Source organism: Vicugna pacos, chromosome 4, assembly GCF_048564905.1.
Source record: "Vicugna pacos chromosome 4, VicPac4, whole genome shotgun sequence".
Lineage (NCBI taxonomy): Eukaryota > Metazoa > Chordata > Mammalia > Artiodactyla > Camelidae > Vicugna > Vicugna pacos.
In genome coordinates this window covers 36,079,331-36,102,697 of record NC_132990.1, presented here as the reverse complement: position 1 = coordinate 36,102,697, position 23,367 = coordinate 36,079,331, and the positions used below count along the sequence as shown (strand labels likewise).

At 39.7% G+C, this 23,367-nt stretch overlaps 1 protein-coding gene across 2 annotated transcripts in view; it reads left to right on the top strand.

Moving 5' to 3' along the window:
• The first annotated feature begins 2,345 nt into the window (after positions 1 to 2,345).
• The window catches only part of DOCK8 (dedicator of cytokinesis 8), a 201,185-nt gene continuing 180,163 nt past the window's right edge, over positions 2,346 to 23,367 (top strand). For both annotated transcript variants that reach the window (XM_072959507.1, XM_006217184.4), the window contains exon 1: positions 2,346 to 2,890. Coding sequence is in view for 1 of the 2 variants with exons in the window: in XM_006217184.4 (XP_006217246.2) it covers positions 2,838 to 2,890 (53 nt within the window). In the remaining variant the exon portion in view is untranslated. The remainder of the gene's footprint in view (positions 2,891 to 23,367) is intronic.

Here is a 23,367-nt window from a genome sequence, read left to right as displayed (position 1 = left end):
AGTGGTGTTTATAAAGGAGAGATATTTATAAAGAACACATGACAGGCTTTGCTAGCTGATTAGTTCTGAAGGGTAAAGAAGAGGAAAAAGTTAGATCTGACACATTATAAAGAGGTGAGCAGATGATGTCATTCGAGTACCAAGGACACTGTGATCCAAACTGAGTGTGACTCGCTCAGGATCACACAGTCACTGAAAACCTGAAGCGAGAACCCAGATTTCCTGTTTTCCCCATCCAGTACATGACTCTAAAGTTTTAAACTGGCAACTGGGAAATAGTGCCCCAACAGGAATGGGTGATTATAGAGGCAAGCTTACAGCTGGGTAGAGGAGATGGAGCATTTCAGTTTCATGATTGTGGAGTTTAAAGATATTCAAGGGAAAGTATCTGGGAGCCAGGAAAAACTGTAGGACTGGAAATGTCCTGTACAAGTCTGTGATCTTGGGCCAGTCACTTAACCTCTCTGAGCCTCAGTTTCCCCAGTTGCAAAGTGAGGATAATGTTATTACTTAAGGGTTGTTATTAATTAATTAACTATTGATATTTGTAAAGGGCTTAAAACAGGCCCTGGTACAAGGTAAGTGTTATTTGTTTGCTGCAAAAAATGAGATGCAATGTAAGGAAAGAGATTGGTTTTCTGGGGAAGTAAGAAGATTCGGGGCAAACTACAGGAGAATTTGGGATAATTGATGTAATGTCTGTCATAGACGTCAAGGGAGGAATTTTATCAAGGTGAGAAAATCAAATGGCACAAAGATGCAGAGAAGGAGGAAGGCCAAGAGATGTCATAAGATGTGGAAGGAAGGAAGGAGGCCTTCCAGAGTAGGCTTTGGACAGAGGGGCAATGAGGAGAGAAGTCTTAGAGGGAAATAGGAGGGAGTGAGAAAGGGAAGCAAGGCATTTAGTTATTTTTGAAGTTACCCAGCGATCTGTGATTGTACCCAAGAGCAGATAAAGTTTAAAAATAAGCACTTGCCACATTAGTAGATCACACATTCATGGTGAATTACTTAAAGGCTGTTAAGGAAATTTTGAGTCCTTTCTCCATCATTTCTAAGCAGGGAACTGACTGGATAGAAGATAATGATACTGGCCTTACTTTCATAGTTAGGTACCAAATGCTATGTTGAATGATTTAAATGCAGCATGGGCTGACATAGATGGAAGATTTTAAGATTCTTCCCACACACACACACACACAAAAGAGGTTTCCTTGATTGCAAATTCTGAAAATTTGAGATGCTCTCATTGCACTGTTTGTGTGGACATTAGTGTATTTTTTCTCTGTATGAGTGTATGTCACAAACATTCGGAAACTGAGAGAAGCCCATCTGAAAGGCTGACAGTACAGAGTGGATTGAAGATTCTAGTGTAAACATTTTTTCTACAAATCATCTATTTGTTCCTATTTAAGAAGTTCTTATTGAACTGTTCTCTTAGTATTTTTTATGTAAATGTTTGCTTAGAAATTCCAGTGTAGTCAACATACCTGGGAGAATTTTGAAAGTCAGAAACTCCACATTTCTAAGAGCTTTTTTTCCTTTGGATCTCATTTCATAGTCTATATACTGTTAGACTTAGACCTTTGTCTTATACTATGCTTAAGGGCATTGATATATGAAGGGGTCAGGAGAGTTACCTAACCAGTTCTTAAGAGTTACTAAACTACCTGAGACAGCTGAAACCAGAGAAAGAAAGGTCATGGGCAAGAGACAGAATTCAGTTCTCAGGTATTTTAATATTAGGTCATAAGAGGTTCCATTGGACCAGCACTATCCAATAGGAATATAATGATCCACATATGTGATTTTAAATTTTCTTCAATGTGTCCGTTTTAAAGAGGGAAGAACAAACAAGTGAATTTCACTTTAATAATATTTACCTAATACATCCAAAGTATCATTTAAACATGTGATAAACATAAAAACCATTGACAAGATATTTTGCATTATTTTTTTCTGTACTGTATTCAAAATCCTGTGTGTATTTTATACACTCAGCACATCTCAATTCAGACTAAGCATAATTTTAAGTGGTCAATAGCCACATGTGGTTAGTGGCTACCATATTGGACAGTAGTGTAGCTTTAAACCAAACATATCTCCGTTTCTTGTTTTTTGGGTAAGTTGACAAACAAACGCATTGCACAGAGAGTGCTCTAGCATAGTAAAACTTAGCGCAAGCCAGTAAACACGGACTTCCACTCTCGTGAGCATTGTAACTTTTCTTACTTCTTTCTTGAGTTTGGGGCTGGACTTAGTACAATTCTCAGTCTGAAGCTTTTTTTTTTTTTTAATTTAATCTGCCTTCTCTCGAGCATGGTGTGAACACTTAACAAGGCGTAGAGCAAAGAATTCCAGGGTTGGTTTCCCGACCTCGCCAACTCTGCGGGGCGGGCGGAAGGCGCGCATTTCTAGCTCTTGCCCACAGGCCCTGGCAGCCTCTCAGCTTCGGGCAGATGGAGTTTCCGGCGTCGCTCAGTGGTCGCCGGGTCATCCGCCGGCGCTCCTTTCTGCCTGAGGTAAGGGCCTCAGGAACAGCGCGCTGACGGTCAGAGCATCCGGAAGGCAGTCCGCGGTGGTCCACACCCTCATCGCGCGCTGCTCTCTGCGTGCCAGGCCAGGCGCCGGGTGGCAAGGCTGGCCGCCGCAGCTCTGAGGTTGGGCCCTCCCCCGGGTGATTTCAGCCCCGAAGGTGCAAATGCGGAAGTTTCCAGCGGCGACTGACAGATGAGGCTCGCTCCCCGCTCGGCATGCGCTGCAGCGGCTCTGAGTCGCGCGGGGCCCCAGCTGTGCGCATCCCGCGACCCTAGGGGCCGACGAGCCGCCGGCGCGCGATGGCCACGCTGCCCAACTCAGAACGCCGCGCGTTCGCGCTCAAGATCAACAGGTAAGACGCGCCCCGCAGCGCGGCGCACTCGCGGCCGCACGGCCCCGGCCCGTGGAGCGTGGCGCTGGGGCCGCTCCGGGAGCCTCCGCCGACCGAGACTATGGGAGTCCCGGGGGCACGTCCGAGACCCAGGGGTCACCGGGGCCCCAAGGCGGCTGGGGTGGGGCAGCTGAGCGCGGATGGCCTGCACGCTGGGCTCAGCCAGCCCCTCTCCAAGAATCCCAGCCTTCACGGTTGCCCTGAGCCATCAGTGTCCCTTCCCGGATCAACCTCTCCAGTCACCCCAGTCCCGCCTCTCCCGCGCCGCCCTCTGGGTTCTGACAGGTGGCTGGGCTCGGGAGTATGAAGGACACAGGGTTAGCAGTGCCGGGCACGACACGGAGTTTCTTATACACTGCGCCTTTCTTTGAGGATGCTCTGAGAAGGGGCAAAAGAAGTGGTTGAAATGAGAGTTTTTGCTGTGAGGCAGCTGCTTCAAGACTTCGGTTGTTCTGAAGAGGGCTCTTTTCCCTCTCGTTTTATTTTTCCAGAAAAAAGTTTGGCTCCTGCTGACATAGCTATTTTTATTCCCTGGTCCAAAGGAGCCATGAAGTGGAAAAAGTGATTTTTTAAATTCTGCCTTTAAGCAAACAAAAAAGGAATGGCCCGTGGCTGACATTTTTACATTTCCAGCGCTCCCGGCAAAGAACCAAGAACATGGATCCAACTCACCATCCAATTCATAATCAAAATTGCACAAACTAAATGTAAGCACATTTACTGCTCAAAGTTCTCACTGGAGGTGCTTTAACTGCATTTTTTCCTCCACTGAAAACTGCTGACAAGTGTTTGGAGACATTTTTGCCTTGCCCTGAGAAATCTAGACTGTCTGGTTAAAAGATAAAATGAAATTCATCCTGAAGGGGCAGCGTATTATTTTACTGCCCTCACTGCTCTAGGATTTGTTGGTCTTTGAGCTGAGCCTGTGAAAGGCTAGTTCCACGGTACATTTTTGTGCTGCTGGAGTGCGCAGAGGTTTGAGCGAAAGGGAATTAGAAGCCCAGAATAATACGGCACTAAGGACTTCCAGAGGACGTATTCAGCTTTACTGGAGATTTCATTTCCACCTGTTGTGTAGCTGTGAGCAAACCATTTCTCTTACCTTATTATTTCTTCATCTTTAAAGAGAGTCTAATTATTATTGTGCACTGTGTATTAATGTTGGAGGCCGAAAGTTACTGGTCAAAGGGCATAAAGTGTATCGGGGATTTCCCTGTGGGTATTTTTGTTGTTGTTGTTGTTGTTTTCTGCCTTAGGTTTCCTGCCTGTTGCCATGCAGAAGGGACAATTCGTTTGGGGGTTGTGGGGAATGAAACAAGTTACTGATGGATGTACCACTTGCCACAGCTGCTGCTCTCCCGTCTCTGTAAATTTTAGGTCAGGTAGTATGACTCTGACAGAAAGATGTTAGAACATGGGGTTGGGTGGAGTTAACCTGAGGAGAGCAGTGGGACCTGCACTAATCCCTAAAGGCAATCTTGAAAGCTGCAGAGGGCTTGGTGTAGCCTGGGGGTCAAGAATAAAGGCCCTGGCTGGAATCAGAGCTGCTTGCAGATTGGCTCTCTGCTCCAGACTAACTGTGACAGTGGACATGCTATTTAACCTCTCTAAACTTTGGGTTTTTTATATGTCAAGTGGAGCTAGTCATAGTACCTACCTCATATGACTGTTGAGAGGATTAATTGAAATAGTATGTGCAAAATGCATGTACTGTCTGGCTCAGAATAAATATTAAATAAATGTTAGCTGGCCTCATCAACATTACCATCAGCTTCATCATTGTCATTATCATCTCCGTTGCCACCATCTTTATGATCCTAAGAAAGGAAAGTAGGAAGGAAAGCTAAAGTTGGAGAACTTCCCATACAGAGACCAGTTTGGGCTGGATATGATGATGCCAATAGCAGGCTGGAGCTGCCTTGGGGTGGATGTCCTCCCTTTTATGTCTTCCATCTCTGTACTGGGAATACTGGACACATTCAGTGGAACAGAATGTGTGATGCAGTCTGACCAAGAAGAGCCCCACTCAAGTTAAGTAAAATGTAAAAGATTCCCTAATCCTCAGGCAAAAATCAGGGTTGGATATTCCTGTTTTGAGGGGTTCTATTTTCCCTTCTGAAGCATTTTATATGTTTGGGCAGAAAAGTTATGCTAAGGAACTTGGCAGAAATTATTATTCAAAAGAGTGGATTAATAAGGACATACCTAGTATTAACATAATATTAAAATTTACTATTCATTTGTTTGTTTACTATGTCCCAGATACTGTCTTATGTATGTAATGGGGTATATCATTAAGTCATGCAAAAACCCCGTGAGATGCACCTCAAGTCTCATACAGAAGAGGAAAATGAAGTTTGGAGATGTAGTTGCACAAGGCCATGTAATTTGTTCAAGGCTGTGCAAACAGCAGTGGCAGAGCTGGGATTACAAACTGCTCCAAAGACTGTGTTCTTAATTCGACATGTGCTGTTTTGATCCATGCTTCCTAAGAATTTCCTTTAAAAGCAAGGAGGGAATTAATTTTTAAAAAAATATCATTTCAGTAGCAGCAAATTGTTCTGATCCATGTTTAATACATAAACAAACTAACAGTGTGATGTTTTGCAATTTTGGAGTAGGAAAAGAAAATATTTTCCCTTGTATGCCTATCTACTATTTTTTCTAATAGATTAGCTTACAGAAGTAAGACACTGTTGAAATATGGCCATCAGTACATTCAGCATGGGTTTATTTTTTTTCACCTTTATGCCCCAGTGATACAAAGTATCCGCTACAAGTATTGGTGGGGTAAAATCATTGTGTTTCCTATTTAAAAAATTTCAGATCTGATGTATTAAAAGTTTTATTTGTAAAGAGCTCAGTTCTGCCCACATCAGCCTTCAGAAAGAGTGAGCTGACTACCTCACAGTAGGAAAAGAGTGTTTCCCGCTGTTTCCAAATTCTGTGGCTTCCTGCAAGCAGCATTGCCCAGTTCAGGGGCAGGCAAAGCGAAGCTACCGGTATCCATTTCCTCATGATTGCTGTAGCTCTTTCATCCTCTTAATGAAGCCTAAATTTCCAGGTGCTGGAAATCATTGCAGGACTTTTTTGATTTCCTTTTGAGCACCAAGTGCAATTGTCTTATGTGACTGTATGACTTGTTACAGTTAAACATTTCTCTAGAACCCACAGCTCAGGGAGATATTAGAGAAAAAATCCACCATTGAATTTTTCTGAGCTGGAAGAATAAAATTTAATTTCTCATAAATGTTAGGTATTTGTCTTCATTTCAGTTTAATTGTCACTGACTTCCTGTGCACAAAGGAATGACTAGATCAGAGTTAGGCAGTTCGTAATAATGTTTGCATTGGGGACTTCAGGCAATGCTGCATTAAATATCATAATACAATCCTTGTATGAGTGCCAAGTTTTATTAACTACCTCTTTCTCCTACTAGCATATAGGGCTTCATATATAATAAAAATTAGTATTACTATTCTGAAAACTCATTAAGCAAAATTGTAGTATTCTTCAAACACAGAACAGATGTAGATCTAGATTAACTATTAAAGTAAAGTAAGGATCTTGAGTAAAGAAGAGAAGTGCAGAATGCAGAAAAAAACATTAATGGTCCAACAGACATTCTAGATTGGAAGGAATAAATAATGATGACTTGTGCTTATAAATGCTTACCCTAAGGCAGGTATGGCTCTAGATCTCTACATGTCATAACTCATTCACCCCTGGGAGATAGGAACAATTACTATCTCCACTTTACAGATGGAGAAATTGAACACAAAGCAGTTATGAAATTGTCCAACGTCACAGCAGCTAAGGGCAGAGCTGGGATTCACATGCTCTCAGCCTTGATCCAGAATCCTCTCCTTTAACCACTAAACACCATGCTGCCATCTCAGTTTTGTTTTTAAGTAACAATAAGATAAGTAATAGTTTTATAACTAAAATTTAACTAGTTAGTATGTGCCAAATCTTGTGCTAAGAACTTTACATACCTTCCTTTCATCATTGTAGAAAAGGAAAAAATATAATGTGTAGTAATTGTCATTAAAGTGATTTTATGGAAGATAAAAACAAGATCCAAGAAGACAGATTGCATTCAAGAACAATCCCAATAATTTGAGGCATAAACAATAGAACAAAATGAAGGTGTTGAACTTTTCCTAGGAAGTGTTTGCTAATTTTGTCTGCAAAGATGATGCAGTCTTTTCATGCAAAGGTGTAAAAGGTGTAAAAGGATGCAAAAGTGTAAAAATATATGTAATCATATGTATAAATGTGTGTCTGCAGTGAAACAGTACTATTCTTTAGTGGTGATGGCAGAACAGGGCGTGGGTCCTTTCAGGAATTGCCATTTGTCTGACATGTTCTAGACCAAAGACCATGAGAAGAAGCTTCAGGCAACTGAACTCAAAATTTGGTCTTTCACATTCAGAATCACTTTTTTTTTCTTCAGATTCTTGGAAAAGCTCCACTTGAACTTCAGGTATCTAGTTCAATTGAAAGGCCCTTCTGCCAGGGCGAGATTTTCAGTTGGAGTTCTTTGAGCTCTGATAGTTCACATGTACGTGTAGAGCTAATGTTTACTTCTGCATGGAAAAGAAAATATAATTACATCATGCGGTTACCTAGGGAGACGGTGAGAGCTCAGGGGACCAGAACTACCATCTCAACTCCCCACACAGAGCTAGTGATGGAATGAGATGATATTAAAAACACCTCAATTTGCCATCCTCTTTAACAGGCAGGAATGTGACAATACTCAGACCTCTTGCTGGAGAAAGGCTAAGAAAAAAAGAGTGTTTAGTTCTTTTCAGTGGTGAACAACCAGGTGCTTATGTTTTGGTCAATAACAAGGATTAAAGTAACAGGAATGTGCTCTCCCTGTTCTTCCTTCAAACGGTCAGTCTAATTTACCACCAGTCAGCACCTGCAAAGGTTCTCTAGACTCTAGGAAAATACAACAGTTTACATAGTTATGGTTAAGCACGGTCCCTGTGCTTCTGGAGTTTGCACCTTAGTAGTGCAGTTTGCTATATTGACAGGTTGGAGGTACACAGAATAAAAACAGAATAATACGTCTGAAAGTGTATACACAAAGGCATCTGTATACAGGGATGTGATGAAATCAAACAAACTGGTAAAGTCGGCCTAAGGTATAAGACCATTGTATCATTTTCTACTGTATTCAGATCAAATGCAAGATTAGAAAAGGAGAAACGGTAATGGCAGAACCAGAGTTTTTCCTGTCTTCTATCCTTTCATCTATGTTCATCATTAAAAGTAGGAAAGTACAGCAAGCAAACATTTCTATCACCCATAAGTCACAGCTGTTAACTTTTGGATGTACATCCTTCCATTTTTACAAAAATGAGATCATATTTCACATACTGTTTATGCTGTACTTTTTACTTTTAAAAATACGAATGACTCTCCATGTTAATCAATGTAAGGCTGTATTATAATTTATATAGGCTGTGTAAAATTGTGTTGATTGGATATACAATGATTTATTGCATTAATTCTCTATGATTGGGTCTGAAGACAGTTTCCACTTTTTTATAATAGTGGACAGAGCTTGATGGAACAGTCTTATGCACATTTTTACGTGCAAATATTTCCTTAGAATTTCTATGAGTGGAATTGCTTGCTCAAAGGAGAGAAACCTTTTTCAAGCTTTTGATACACACAGCCAAATTGTTTCCCAGAAAAATTATACCTATTTACACTCCCACGAGTGGTCCTAAGAGCGCTCGTTTCCTCACATTCACACCCGCTGCCTGTTTTTATCATTCTTTTAAATCTTTATTGGAAATCTTGACCTCTTCTCTTAAATATCTCTTACCTCTTCCTGTTCAGCTTCTCTCCCAGATCCCTGCATGACCTCCAAAGTCATTTGTTAGGGATTAAAATAGTTTTGCATTTCTCCTTTTTCCTTTGCTTTATGTACAACTAAAATTGGCAGTAACCTTTGTCTTTCTCACTGTCTGTGTCTGTTCGTTAAATAGGTGGATTAATAATAAAGGTAAATTGTTCTAGCAACTTACTTCTTTCTTGATTCTGGTTTAGACTCTGGTTGGCCACACTTTAATTTGCTTTTATGTTGCTTAATGATCTAAAATTGTACCTGCCCTTCTTTTGCATAAACTCTAGCAATTTTAAATGAAATAATAAATAGAAAAATCAAGATCCCTTTTCCTCACAAAACAAGATACCAGGTGACATAGCTCACTGTATGAGTTTTCCCTTGGATCAGAGTACAGAAAGATGGGGTTCCTTCACACTTTTGTGAGTTCCTCTTCCTCCAGGATTGGCTTTGCGGCTAACACATGTTAGTATTGCTCTGCTCAGAAACCTCAAAAGCCTTCAGGAGATCTATCATTCTCATTGGACAGCGGGCAAGATTCATCATTCTTCTGTAGAAGAGGCCAAATGTAAAAATAGCAGAAGGTTACCTAGTGATATTCAGGCTAAACTGGAACTAGATTGAGGAATGAAGAACTGTAAATAATCCCTTCATCTTCCTCCCATCTCTTGACTTTTGAGCACATGGATAAATTAGTAGGCTTGTAAATCCTAGGCCAGCTAGTTTGATCATTAATTAATTCGTTCATTGACTCCAGCTGTTAATGGTCACTATGTTCTAAGTGCTGTGCTGGGCCCTGGAAATACAAAGATAAGCAAGTCATGGCCCTGCTGGCAAGGAATGAGACATTAACCCACAATATGGACCAGAAAAGGACGGAGCCATCCCTTGCCACCTAGCCCTCCCTCCAGGTATTGTGTCTTGCAAGTGGTTATCTTTGGGGACGTGCCGCTTATTCCAAGGATACTAGCATTATCCAGAACAATTTTGGAAATCCTTTTAGAATTACTTTCAGAGAGTGGAGTACAATTATTTTAAAAAAGTAAATCAATGGTATGAAATTTTTTTCCTTTGACAGAGAATCTGCTCTTTTTTCTTGTTTGAAAAGTTTCAAAAATATGGAAAATACAGATGATAACATAGCAAGTACCTAAGGGCCCACTGACCACCAGAATTAACAAATGTTAACATTTGGTCACTTTTACTTTCGATATTTTTAAATGAAAAAAGAGAACATTACAGATAAATTTGAAGTCCCCCTTTGTTCTACTCACCCATTCTGTTCTCCCCTCTCCTCCTTAAGAGGCCAGCATTATCACCAACATGTACTTTTGTTGTGTGTATGTGTGTGTGTGCGCACGTATCTGTAAACAATATGTTACATGGTTTCTGGAATGAGCCAAAGTTTTTAACATTCAAGCAAGCCTGTTAAATTAAGTAATATCAGTTTGAGTTAAAGACAAGAAGTGACTATAGAGTAATGGAGCCACTTTTTAGTCTCTTCAAGTGGCTCTGAAGGCAGTTGCAAAGAGAACTTCCAAGAGTGATTTCAGGAAAACAGCTCCATCAGGATAAATTGCATGGCACTTCTTGTGTGAAATTATAAAGAACAATAATTATTTAGATGTGTACATTCTGGTAATGTTTTTCAGTCACTCCTTACATTATAGTCACATTACTCATTTCCTAGAATGGCCAGGAAATTTTTCAAAAAAAATTTTTTTTCTCTATCAGATGAATGAACTTATGATTTGCATTTGACCTGAGATAAGTAGTTAGGTCACTAACATGTTTACTTTTACAGAATATGATTTTAAGAGCACAGAATAAAGATTTTGTCTCATTGCCTGGACATATGATTAGGGAAAGAATGAAGATTAGCAAAAGAGGTTGTGGCACTTGCTCAAAAATCTTTATGTTGATATTTTGGCCTTGGTAAAACCGAGTGGTTAGGCTGGATTCTCCCCTGTTTATTCAGGGAGATGTGGTTCCTCTGCTGTATCTTACCTCGAATTAGACAAGTTGGGAAGAATGAACATGAATAGAAATGCTTTTCCCCAAATCTCTGCTCTGCCTTGCTATGCTCTATGTTGAGTACACAGGGCAGTGCTCAGCACAGAGCAGACACCTTTTTTGGTGGAACTGTTTGAGTTCTCTGTACTCAGTTGTCTGCTGGGTACTCTGAACACTCAAGAGAAGTTGGGGTCTCATCTTAAGTTACCCACCTGGGAACCAGGGTGTTAGGGAGGCAGAGGGAAGCTAGTCCTCATGCAGTAATTTCGACTAGAATAACCATGCACTTCCCCTTAGGCTAGTAGAAAAACTTAGGTTCAAAGTCCACTAAAGATGCACTTTATCCTGCTGTTTAACATGAATGTTGTTTCAAGGCAATGGTGGCCGCCCATTCTCTATGGGAACAAAACTGCATTTTCCTGTTGACATTCCTAGTGGTTTGCTTCACCTGCTAATATTTTACTTTTTCTTCCTAAATAACTACCTACTCTCCCAGTAGCCCTTTAGTAGGGGTATCCAATTTGCCTATTGTATTTTGTTTCCTCCCCAGTAATTTCATTCCACTCACAAGAATATTTTTGATTGCCTATGACTTTCTCAAGACAGGAAAACAAACCCCCAAACCAACAAATATATGTCCCCAGAACTCAGCAGGAGTGAGCAGATAAACATAGGTGAACACGGGCGATCGTGTTTAATTGTGTGGCCAGGTGAGGGTTAAGGGCAGGAATGGAAGGTTGACATAACTCAGAGGGGAAGGAAGGAGTAGCAGCCCTGGGGGGTGAGGAGGTGAGGCTTCAGACAGGCCCTGTAGGATGGGGAGGTGATTGACAAGTGAAACTGACATAACAGGAAGGAGAACTGGCAGTTTGCAGAATGGATTGGAAGGGGCTCCATGAGAGGGATAAGGAGCAGCTGCAGTCATTCCAGTGTGAGGTGATGAGGTCTGGATACATGGGGTACCGGGAATGGAAAGAAAGGGGACTACATCTACAGACACTTCCAAGGGAATCAGCTGGACTTGAGAAACAACTAAATGTTTATTCATTCACTCATTTCATAAATATGAATTGTCGTCTACTATGTGCCTGGCAGTGTTTGTTCTAAGTGCCGAGGCTAGAGTAGTGAATAAGCGGACAAAGTTCTTGTCCTGAAAGAAGTAATTTTCCAATGGGAAGACAATAAAGAAATAAACCAGGAAATATCAGATAAAATAGGTGCTATGCAGAGAAGTAAAAGGGCCACATCAGGTATGCGGATACTTTGGGTAGAATGGTCAAGTGAGGAGATGACCTCCAGGCCAGGACCAGGCAGGGGAATTAACACGTGGGCAGGAATAAGGCTATTGTGTTGGAAGGAAAAAGGGCCAGTGTGTCTGAGTAGAGTGAATGAGGGGGAGAGTGATAGAGATGATGAGAAAAGTAGGCAGAGACAAAATCATAAAAAGGCCTTATGAGCCAAGGGAAATGTTTAAATGTTATTCCAAGTGCACTGGGAAGGTATTGGGAGCAGAGGCACGATGTGATTGGCCTTTGCATTTAGAAGATCACTCTGGGTCCCCTAGAGAAGCAAAGAGTGGAAGCAAGGTGAGCAGGTAGGAAGTGGTACAGTATCCAGGGAAAGGTGAGAACAGAGAGGGAGAGAAGCAGTCAGCTCTGGGACATATTTTAAAGACTGGGTTGATGGATTAGATGTCAAGGGGAGGACAATGAGAGAAGAAGAGAAATTAAGATGTCTCTGAGGTTGGAGGTATGTGTGGATGTTGATGGTCTTAACAGAAATAAAAAAAGACTGAAGGAGGAACAGGGTTTCAGGCTAAATCAAGAGTTTAACTGGGGACATATTAAGTCTAAGGTGTGTATTAGCAATTCAAATGGAATTAACTATTAGGTAGTTTTATTCAGGAATCCCAGGCTTAGGGGAGAGGTCAAAACTGGATATTTAAATTTGCATTACCCATATAGAGGATATTTTAAAATAATAGGGGGAAGAAAATATTTAAATTATCTTGGTAAGTTTTCTAATAGCCACAAAGCTATAAGAATAGTATGATATCATTTTTTATGGAAGAATAAACATGTATATATCTCCTTATAGAGATTAAATAGATTGATCCATGTGATAGAGAGGAGACCAGAAGCACATGTGTCAACATGTGATAAGTGTGTGATAATACCTGGGTATTAGGATTATTGATGACTTTTATTTTCTTTTATGTTTGGTGTGTGTGTATATGTATATTTTCCAAATTTTCTTCAAAGAGTGTTTTTGTATTTGGGTAAAGTAAAGTTTATAAAAGAGGTGACACCAAGATTTCCATTCTGAGGAAATTGGATAAAGATAGTGCCAGTGAGAAATTATGAAAAATTAGGAATCTGAGTTAGTTTTAGGAGGATGATTTTGAACTTCTCTGGTAATCTTTAAGAGAATGTGGTCAATTTCACTTTTTTCCATATATTTGCTCTCCCTCCCTGTCAGAGAATTTTACTTTTCACCTTATTGAAGGTGATGTTGTCACTTTGAGGTGAGCTTTCAGGGCTAACCTGGCCTTTGTTATGTCATCTCTTCCTTTCTATGTAACGAACAATGTTCCATACACAGACTGATCTGTCAACCTGTGTCCTGGAGTAAAGACAAGTAGAGCAGAGCCAAGTTGCTCTCTGGAAGTCTTCATTTTTATAAACCACTAAGATTTTTTGGATTATTTGTTATGACAGCAAAACCAAGCCTACCTGGCTAATAGAGATGAGCATAAAATATACAACATTCTTGATGGCAGCTTAAGATGAGAAACTTGGAGATCAAGATGGGAACTATTGATTAGGAGGTCATCAGTAAGGTGGGGAGGGGAATGAAGAATGGAAACATTTTCTACATAGAAAAGCATCGAGGGAAGAAAAGAGGAATGGGCCCAGGGAGTCACTGCCAGTTGGTACAAGAGAAGAGCTACACAGAGAGGAAGAAGAATGTGGCTGAGATGTGGCAGACTAGGGTAGTATTAGAAAATGGAGCTAACAGGACAGTTAAAGAGGTCAGATGTCAAATTATCAGGACAAAGGAAGAGCTGTTGGATTTACCTTGACGGTGGCCAGTGTGAACCCCTGAAACAGCAGTTTTAGTGGCGCTGTGGGGAAGGAAGTCGGGTTTCGTGGGTTATGGAGGGAGTCAATGCAGAGGAAATGGAGGAAGCTGGCAGAGACCACTCCTTTCAAAAGTCTGGGTGAGGCAGAGCAGTGGGGCAGTGGTGACCAGAGGCTCTAATATGGTTTTGACTTTTACACAAACATAACGTGTAATGCGGAACAGAGGATCCTTGACTCTTAGAAAGCATGCTTTTTTCCCCCCATAAAATAAGTCTAACATGTGAATAAGGATACTTAGAATACCTGATAGTGTCTAATATGTAATAAATTTTGCTTGGCACTAGCAATAAGTAAAATAGTCTACTTATATCTTTGTTTCCTGGAAGATTTTGAAACTCACTGACACTGTCCTGTATTGTCTTTAAGCATATGGTAATCTTCTCTTTTTTTAAAATTTTGTAATTTCTTTGTGTGTGTGTGTGTATTTATTTATTTACTTATTTATTTATTTATTTATTTTTTTACTTATTTATTTTTATATTTTATTATTATTTTATTTGTTTTACAATAACATATTTTTTACATTGAAGTATAGTTGATGTACAATATTATATGTTACAGGTATACAATATAGTAATTCACATTTTTTAAAGGTTATACTCCATGTATAGTTATTATAAAATATTGGCTGTATTCCCCATGTTGTACAATACATCCTTGTAGCTTATTTTATACCGTTAGTTTGTACCTCTTAATCCTCCACCTCCATCTTGCCCCTCCCCCTTCCCTCTCCCCACTGGTAACCACCAGTTCCTTCTCTACATCTGTGAGTCTGTTTCTTTATTATTTCCTAACGGAGGTACTGGGGCTTGAACCCAGGACCTCATGCATGCTAAGCACACACTACCACTGAGCTACACCCTCCACCACCATGGTAATCCTTTCTGTTTTGTTTTCTTTACATTTATCTTCATGTGTTTGAAGTACAAAAAAAATTGTAGGAAAGACTATCAATATCAGTTATATTTTGCTGTTTAACAAACCACCTGTTGTGGGTTGAATTGTATCCCTGCAAAAGATTCCTAAACCCTGGTATTTATGAACATCATCTTGTTTTGGAAATAAGGTCTTTGCAGTTGTAATCAAGTAAAGATGAGGTCACACTGGATTAAGTTGGATCCTGATTCTAATCACTGGTGTCCTTCTGAGAAGAGCCACAGAGCCACAGAGATGCACAGAGAGGAGACCAGGTGAAGACAGAGGCAGAGATTGGAGTCATGCCACCATATGCCAAGGAAAACCGAGATCTGCCAGCAACCAACAGAAGCTAGCAGAGGCCAGGAAGGGTTCTTCCCTAGAGGCTTCAGAGGGAGAAGGTCCTGCTGACACCTTGATTTTTGGACCTCTGACCTCCAGAATAGTGTGAGAATAAAACCAGGCTTATGATAATTTGTTCTGGCAGCCCAAGGAAACTGATAGATTACTCCAAAGTTTAGTCATGTAAAACAACAGCTGTTTAGCATTTCTCGTGGGCAGTTCTGCTGGTCTCGCTGTGTTCATTCATTTGGCTGAAATTCCCTATTGTCTGGACTGAAGCCGAGCATCAGGGATGGCCTCAGTCACAAGTCCAGGGCCTTAGGGCTGGCTGTCCCTTTGTACATGGTCCGCTTTAGTAGTCTAGCTCTGTATTCCTTACATGGTAGAAGGAACATTCTAAGAGGACGAAGGTGGAAGCTGCAAAGCTCCTTGAGCTTAGTCTAGAGCTTTTATGCCACATTCCTTTATCAAAGCAAATCACAAGGCAACCCAGCTTCAAAGGATAGGGAAATGGACTCAATCTCTTGATGGAAGGAGTCGCAAAATATTCGACCATTTTAATCTATTACACCCCGAACAAAGAAAGTAATCATATCCCATTTCAAACTTCACATATTTAAGCAGAAGGTCTTGTCATTCTCTGTTCAGATCACAATACCCATTTCACTGGCAGAGAAACTGAGAACAGATTAAATCGACTCATTCAAAGTTACCAATGAGTCATGCTTTATGAAAGACAGCTATGTGTCTGGAAGAGCTAAACACAGTCCTGCCTGGAGGCAGGTGAATACATTTAATAACTTCTTGGGCTTCTCTTAAGTCCCATAAATTGCATTGGTGGAGCCCAGACTGCAGAGCTGTCTGGTAGGGAGATGCAGCAGCAATTTGAGGATATTAGGGAAAGAGGTGCTTGAAAATTGCTGTGCGCCATTCAGAGGGGCAGGATTTGAGGCTAAATTAAATGACTAGGAAAAGGGCCTCAAGAGTTACCAAACGGGCTTAGAAATTCAGTGACTGTTCTGGTCCAGTGTAAGTTCTAGGCTGGGAAGAATTACAGTGGGTAGAAGGAAAGAATGGAGCAGGGAGGCAGAGAGATCAACCTGTCAGGAAGGTATGTGCCATGGCTTGTCTTAGAAGGTTCACCCTTGTGTGAGTTAGGATTGCTTTTAGCTGCTTCAAGGAACAGACAACCTCATAAACAGTGGCTGAAACAAATTAGATATTTATTTTTCTTGAATAAGGAGAATTCCAGTGGTTGGCAGTCTGGGCATTGTGTGATCGCCAAGGTACCATTGGAGACCGGGTTCCTTGTGTCCTTGTGTTCCACCATCCTTAGTGTGTGGCTCTCATCCTTATGGTCAGAAGATGGCTCTTGAAACTCTGCATGTTGAAAGAATATTGAACACAGGGAGAAGGGGAAGGGCAAAAGAGGCATGTCAGCCAACTTTGCTCTCTTTTAAGGAACTTTCCCAGAAACTCACACAATGATGTTTGCTATATGCCTCACTGATCAGATCTGTGTTACAAGAGAGGTTGGAAGGTAGTTTTTATTAGCGCATCACGTTGTCACCTCCAACAAAAAAAGGGCTGAGTTAGAAGGAAGGGTATAAAGGCTACTGATAGGCAGGTAATGGTCCCTGCCATTGCTCCGAGCAATTGCTGTGGGTACAAATTAGTGACAGAACTTCCATTGTGGCAACATGGCACCTTCATCCCATGAATACTTGTAACAGATCCAAGTCCATTTAATTCCAGGACCCTTGCCTAATGAGGAGGGCTATCCAGACTTATAGGTCTATTATTGATCAAAGGAAATTAGCTATTATTACAAATAATCCCAAGATCTTAGTGGATTAATCCAGCAAAATCTAATTTCATATCAGTGTCACAGTCTGATGCAAGTCAGGTGGCTCTCCTCCAAGCAGTGACTCAGGGACTTAGGCTGCTTTCACCTTAAGGCTCTGCCGTCTTGTGACTTTCAGATTTTTTCTGGTATCATTCAGCCATTGGCCAGGAAGAGTGAAAGACTGTGCCTCCAATTCTTAAATACCTCAACTCAGAAGTGGTACACATCACTTCCACTCACATTCCATTGGTGAGGATTACTTGCAAGCCCATTGAAGTTCAAGGAGGGCTGGGGAATAGAGTTCTTGTCTGGAAGCCACTTTCTAGCAACAGATTTTCACTGTGAAAGGGAGCATGAATCTTGAGGGGTCAACTAGCCATTTCTGCCACAGGGTCCCAATCACAAAGAAGGAGCCAGTAACAAAATGGCAATAAAATATGTGTAGGCCTGGTCTGCTGTGCCATTTATGGATAGATAAAAACCAGGTGGTCTAAGTCACAGCAGTATGAGTGTGGAGGCTATAAGGGAAGCAAACACAAAAAGCATATGCTGAAACACCTGAGATTCTAGGAGGAGACAATAAGAGTACAAGGCATAATTATCCTGTAAGGCAGGTGGCTGGTCATAGGAAAAAACAATGTAAAATCGAATTGCACTTAAGGACACCAGAAGTGCCATGTGCAACTGGATACTTTCTAGAAACTCCACAGATTGACAAGGAGCCAAGTTGCTCAGCCTTTTTTTTTACCCCGAGAATAGTTTTTAAATATTTTAGGAAAAAAACACAAGATTAAGATGTTTTTAAAGCTTTTGAATGATTAACTTAGAATTAACATTTTATTTGACAGGAAACGAGATGTTTCTGATGTAAGAGAAAGAAGCATTCTAAAAGGTTCACTCCCACTTGATGAGTAACAATGTCATAGTCCAACCTCCCCTCTGAGACAGGAGACTGTTTTTATTTTTTTTTAATTGAAGTATAGTTGATTTACAATGTTGTGTTAGTTTCTAGTGTACAGCATAGTGATTCAGTTATACATGTATATTCCTTTTCATATTCTTTTGCATTATAAGATATTACAAGGTATTGAATATAGTTCCCTGTGCTATACAGTAGGACCTTACTGTTTGTCTATTTTATGCATAGTAGTGTGTATCTGCAAATTCCAAACTCCTAATTTATCCCTCCCTCACCCCTGTCAACTTTAATGAGAAGCTGAGTCACTTTTCATGACTGGTTCACTTTGGATCTGTTGAATCCTCTTGTTTATTTGCCTTTTAATCATTTTAATAATCTGTGAAATCAATCTTCCTTATTCATGCTGACAGTTATAGTAATAATAATAATAAGTCACAAGGCTCTTACTGCAATGAGAAAACAGGTTAAACCTTCAAGTTGGAATTTGGGGAGGCAAGCACGTCAGATTCCTTTCCCAACTCTACTGATTCCCAACAGGAGCATCTTTCAAAAGTTCTTTAACTTCTCCAAATCTTAGTTCTCTCTTTCGAAAACAGAAATATTAAGAATACCAACATCACCCAGTCAAATGAAATAATATCTAGGAAAATGCTACCTGAATCAAAGAGCACTCCATGCATATTAATGAAACATCAGTAAAATAGGAACAGGCGCCATGTTTCTGTGATTCATGGAATGAATAACGTTGGTCATAGATCTAGCACAGGGGAGTCTCACACTTGGTCACAGAGGGTCTCAGAAAAGAAAACTAAAAGTAAATATGGACAAAGTAAACTATACTGGAAATGAGAAATGCAGAAGTATTAAAAACAGTCACAACAACATAAAGTAAAGTTTCAACTCCGTTTACAAAACCTGTCCCCCTAAAACACACATGCATATGCACTTTTCTCCAAAAAGTAACTTTTATGGAGAATCTTAGCAGTTATGAAAGACAATAGAGGGAATTTGGTAGAGCCACTTAGGTAATGCATGTCATGTGATCACCAGGAATGTTTATATAAGATATAAAAGAAAATGTTGAAACAGTAGAATCTTTGAGGACAAATGATTCATCCTGAATAACAGTAACAATAGTTAGAGACTGGAGACCTAAGATGTTTTCTATCCTTTCATAAAGTGAAAAATGGCTTTTTATTACAAAAGCTATATATGTGACTTATAGAAGCAGCAGAAGTGCACATAAACAAAAAAATTTTAGTGAAAATATTTCTAATTTTTTAAGCTAATTACTTTTAATAGCTTGATATATATAGTTTTCAGATGTATGCACCTACATGCATGTCTCCTACAAAGTTGGAAACATGCTTACATGCTGTTTTGTAACCTGCTTTTTTATTTAAAAATATATAATGGAGAACTTTTCATGTCACTAAATATTCTTTCATTACACTTCTAAATGAGTGTATAACATTCCACTGTGAGAACAGACTATAATTTAACTAACTCTCTTCTGAGCTACATTTATTTCCAATTATTTACTAGAAACAGCACTTCACTGAATAAATTTATGCATGCAAATTTACTTACATCTTTAATGATTCCTCAGGATAAATGCTAGAAATTGGATCACAGACTCAAATGTATGTATTGAAAATATATATTTTATAATATATTTATATTGTTTATTATCATTTATTTATAATATATATGCTATATATGTGTGTGTGTGTGTGTGTGTGTGTGTGTATTTCTGCCTAGTTGTCCTGACAGGTTTTATGTGACATCTGTCCCTAAAATGAAGTTTAACAATATTTGAAAAACATGACATCCCTGAACTTTGCCTTAATTCTTGGGGAAAGTTACTGAAAGATGGTTTGTGTTCAGATAAGTATAAACTGGTAAGGCCAGTTTTTTATAGGTGACATTAAAAAATCAACCCCAAAAGACTGAATTGAAACCATTATTCTGATTGAGTCAGTGAACCTGAAGGTAAATTTGATTTGGACAAATACTGTTAATTCATTAGGTTTCCTTGTGGCCTCAGTCTTTAAAATAAATGCTCTTCTGGATAATCTTGGTCCTACTTGAGGCTATCCTCATAGGAATTACCAGCATGTCCAGCTGTACCCAGGAATCTATAAACTATCCCTTTTAGGCAGTTAAATGTATATTTTCCTGAAGAGAGTAAAGTTATATAGACGTGTAAGATCACCTAGAAAAAATTGTTAATTTATTATGCATAGATTCTTTCTTAATGCCAGAGTTATGTACTATTTGTTTATCTGATATTTAATTTTCTGTTATGTCTCCTTATTAATTCATTACTAACTCATTCTATAATTCATCCATCCATTTATGTGACATATTTTTCTTGAGCACTTACTGTGTGCCAGGCACTGCTTTAGACTTTGGGGCTATAGAAATATCCTGCCCTCAAAGAACTTAGGTTCTAATGGTGAAAAAAGATAATCAATAAATGCTCAGATAATATATAACACAATGTGAGGTGGTGTTAACTGTTGTTAAGAAAATGACACAAGGTGGGGGCTCATGAAGACACTAAGTCATCTTGGATTGGGTTGTTTTTTTTTGTTGTTGTTATTAAGTTGTATGAGCTGTTTATATATTCTGGAAATTAAGCCCTTGTCAGTTGCATCATTTGCAAATAGTTTCTTCCATTGCATAGGTTGTCTTTTTGTTTTGCTTATGGTTTCCTTTGCTGCATGAAAGCTTGTTAAGTTTGATTAGGTCCCATTTGTTTGTTTCTGCTTTTATTTCTATTGCCTGGGTAGACTGTCCTAGGAGAACTTTGCTAAGATTTATGTCAAAGAATGTTTTGCTTATGTTTTCTTCTAGGAAGTTCATAGTGTCTTGTGTTATGTTTAAGTCTTTAAGCCATTTTGAGTTTATTTTTGTGTGTGGTATAAGACTGTGTTCTAGCTTCACTGATTTACATACAGTTGTCCAGTTTTCCCAACACCATTTGCCGAAGAGACTGTCTTTACTTCATTTATATTCTTGCCTCCTTTTTCAAAGATTAACTGACCATGAGACTGTGGGTTTATTTCTGGGCTCTCTAGTCTGTTCCATTGATCCATATGTCTGACCTGAAATATACCACTGGTTTCTCAGTTTTGATTACTGTCACTCTATAATATTGTCTGAAGTCTGGGAGGGTTATTCCTCCAGCTTTGTTTTTTTCTTCAGTATTTCTTTGGCAATTCTGGGTCTTTTGTTAAGTCATTTTGAAACAACCATGAATATTTGAGTCACACCAGGCTTGCCATTTTACCACTTCCTAACTGGCTTTGAGCAAGTTACTTAGCTTCTCTGGGCCTTGATTTCTTTATCTGTTAAATAAAAAGATAATGTACTATTCCATAGTGTTGTTATGATAATTAAATGAGACTGTATAGAAATTACTTACTACATAGGTGTTTGATAGGTGTTCTTTCTTTCCTCTTCTCTTTTGAAAAGTGATTTGGTATAAATAATTGAATTCTCACTTGCAATTAAGAAATAAATATATTCTTTATTCCATATTAAAGAAAGGGGTGGGTACATTAAAAAATTGTTTTGTTTTCTGTGAAAAATTAAATAGCAACTGCTCTCCACAGAGAAGGGCAGCCTGAGTCTTCACATCACGTAGTCCTAGTGATTCAGGTTTTCTTTTGTCTGAACTCAGCTGTCTTGGGTTGCTACACACATCCAGCAGGGCCTTAGAAGAATCATACGTTTCATCTCTCTGGGCCTCAGTTTCTTCAAGATAGAGTTAGATGATTTCTAAAATCCCTTTCAGAGGTAGCATTACCTTGTGTGTCCTTTTATAAATTCTTCTGCACTCGAGCCACTCAAAAGGATGACTGCCAGGTCCCAGACTGTCCTTGAGAAGAAACTTGGGATCCAAGCCTATAAAAAATGATAGCAACTCAATGATGACTTTTTTTTTCTAAATTCTGTTTTAGTGAGAAGAAGTAGAAAGATCAACAGTTTAATTTGTCTTCATTGACAGGGAAGATGGTCAATGAGAAACTGAGAAACCAGTGGTATATTTTGGGTCAGAAGGAAAGAGATAGACACAGTGTGATCACTGACCATTATTTTTAAAAAATTAATTCTTGCATTTTTTTCTAGCACATACCACATCCTTCACATGTGTTACCTTGTATAATTCTCATAACAGCCTGAAAGATTAAAGGGTGTTCTTATCTCAAAGATGTGGATTTGGAAATAGGCTGGGTGAGGTTGTTCAGTTTACCCAGGGATGTGAGTGATTAAGCTGTGGTGGAAACGCAGGTCTAGCTGAAACCAAATCCATTTTCTTAACCACTTCTTGTTACTGCCAACCATTACTGCCAGCAAGCCAACTTGCTTACTAAAATAAGTTTTCATCATGGCCTTGCCATGGAATTTGCAAGATTGTTTTCTCCATATGCTGTAATATGTTTAGTTTTGCCTCAGACGGGTTAGGGGATTAATTTCCAAGAGAGGTGGACTGTGTCCACTCTAAATACAACTCGAGGTAGCCTTACAGCATCTGACAATCCTGTGGTGGTGTCTCTTCATCACAGCTTGAATATGATTTTATGGATTTTTTTTCATCTTTCCATTAGAGTGAGCCAAAGCAGACTTGATTTTTTTCTGAAATTAGCTATCTTACAAAGATGCATTTTCAAACTGAAAATTCTTTTTCTTTTGCCTCCACCACATTATCAAAACTAGAAACAATCCGCGAATTGCACTGCCCACCTTAAGGGGCTGAATCAGTGAAATAATGGATGAGACTTGATTTTCAGATGGAGGAGAGAATGTCTGGATATGGGAGGAGACCTCTCAGTGTCTTGGTGTAATACATTTCCACTCACATCTGGCTCCTTCAAACCAGTGCCCATTCCCCTCCCTGAGTGCTGCTGCTGTTTTGAACAGCACTGTACACTCACGGATAGAGAGTCCACTGTTGCATTCATTTTCTGGGAAGACATCACAAAGTGGAGAAAGAGACGCTATGCTGCTGATCAGACTTGGGTTCTAGTCTCTACTACCAGTGAAATTTGAGTTTCAGATACAAGAAGAAAGATCTGATTGATCCCCTGACGGTTCAATATTCACTGGTTGACACATGCTTTGTTTAATGTCAAGCTTCCCAGGGTGCCCCAATTTGGACAACTGCTGTGTTCCCAGCTGCAGAGCTATGTTTTCCCTTCTTCCCTACCCTTCTACACCCTTCCCCCTGAGGCCTCAAGTGGCTCCAGATGAAATGGGGTGTGTGCAGGTTAGAAGCAGACGGATATGGAGTTATTTCATATATCTCATTGCCCAAATCTAGGTGACTCTGACACCAAATGTGTTTTCCATCCTACCCCCTGAAAAAGAATGTCAGTGAAAGGGACC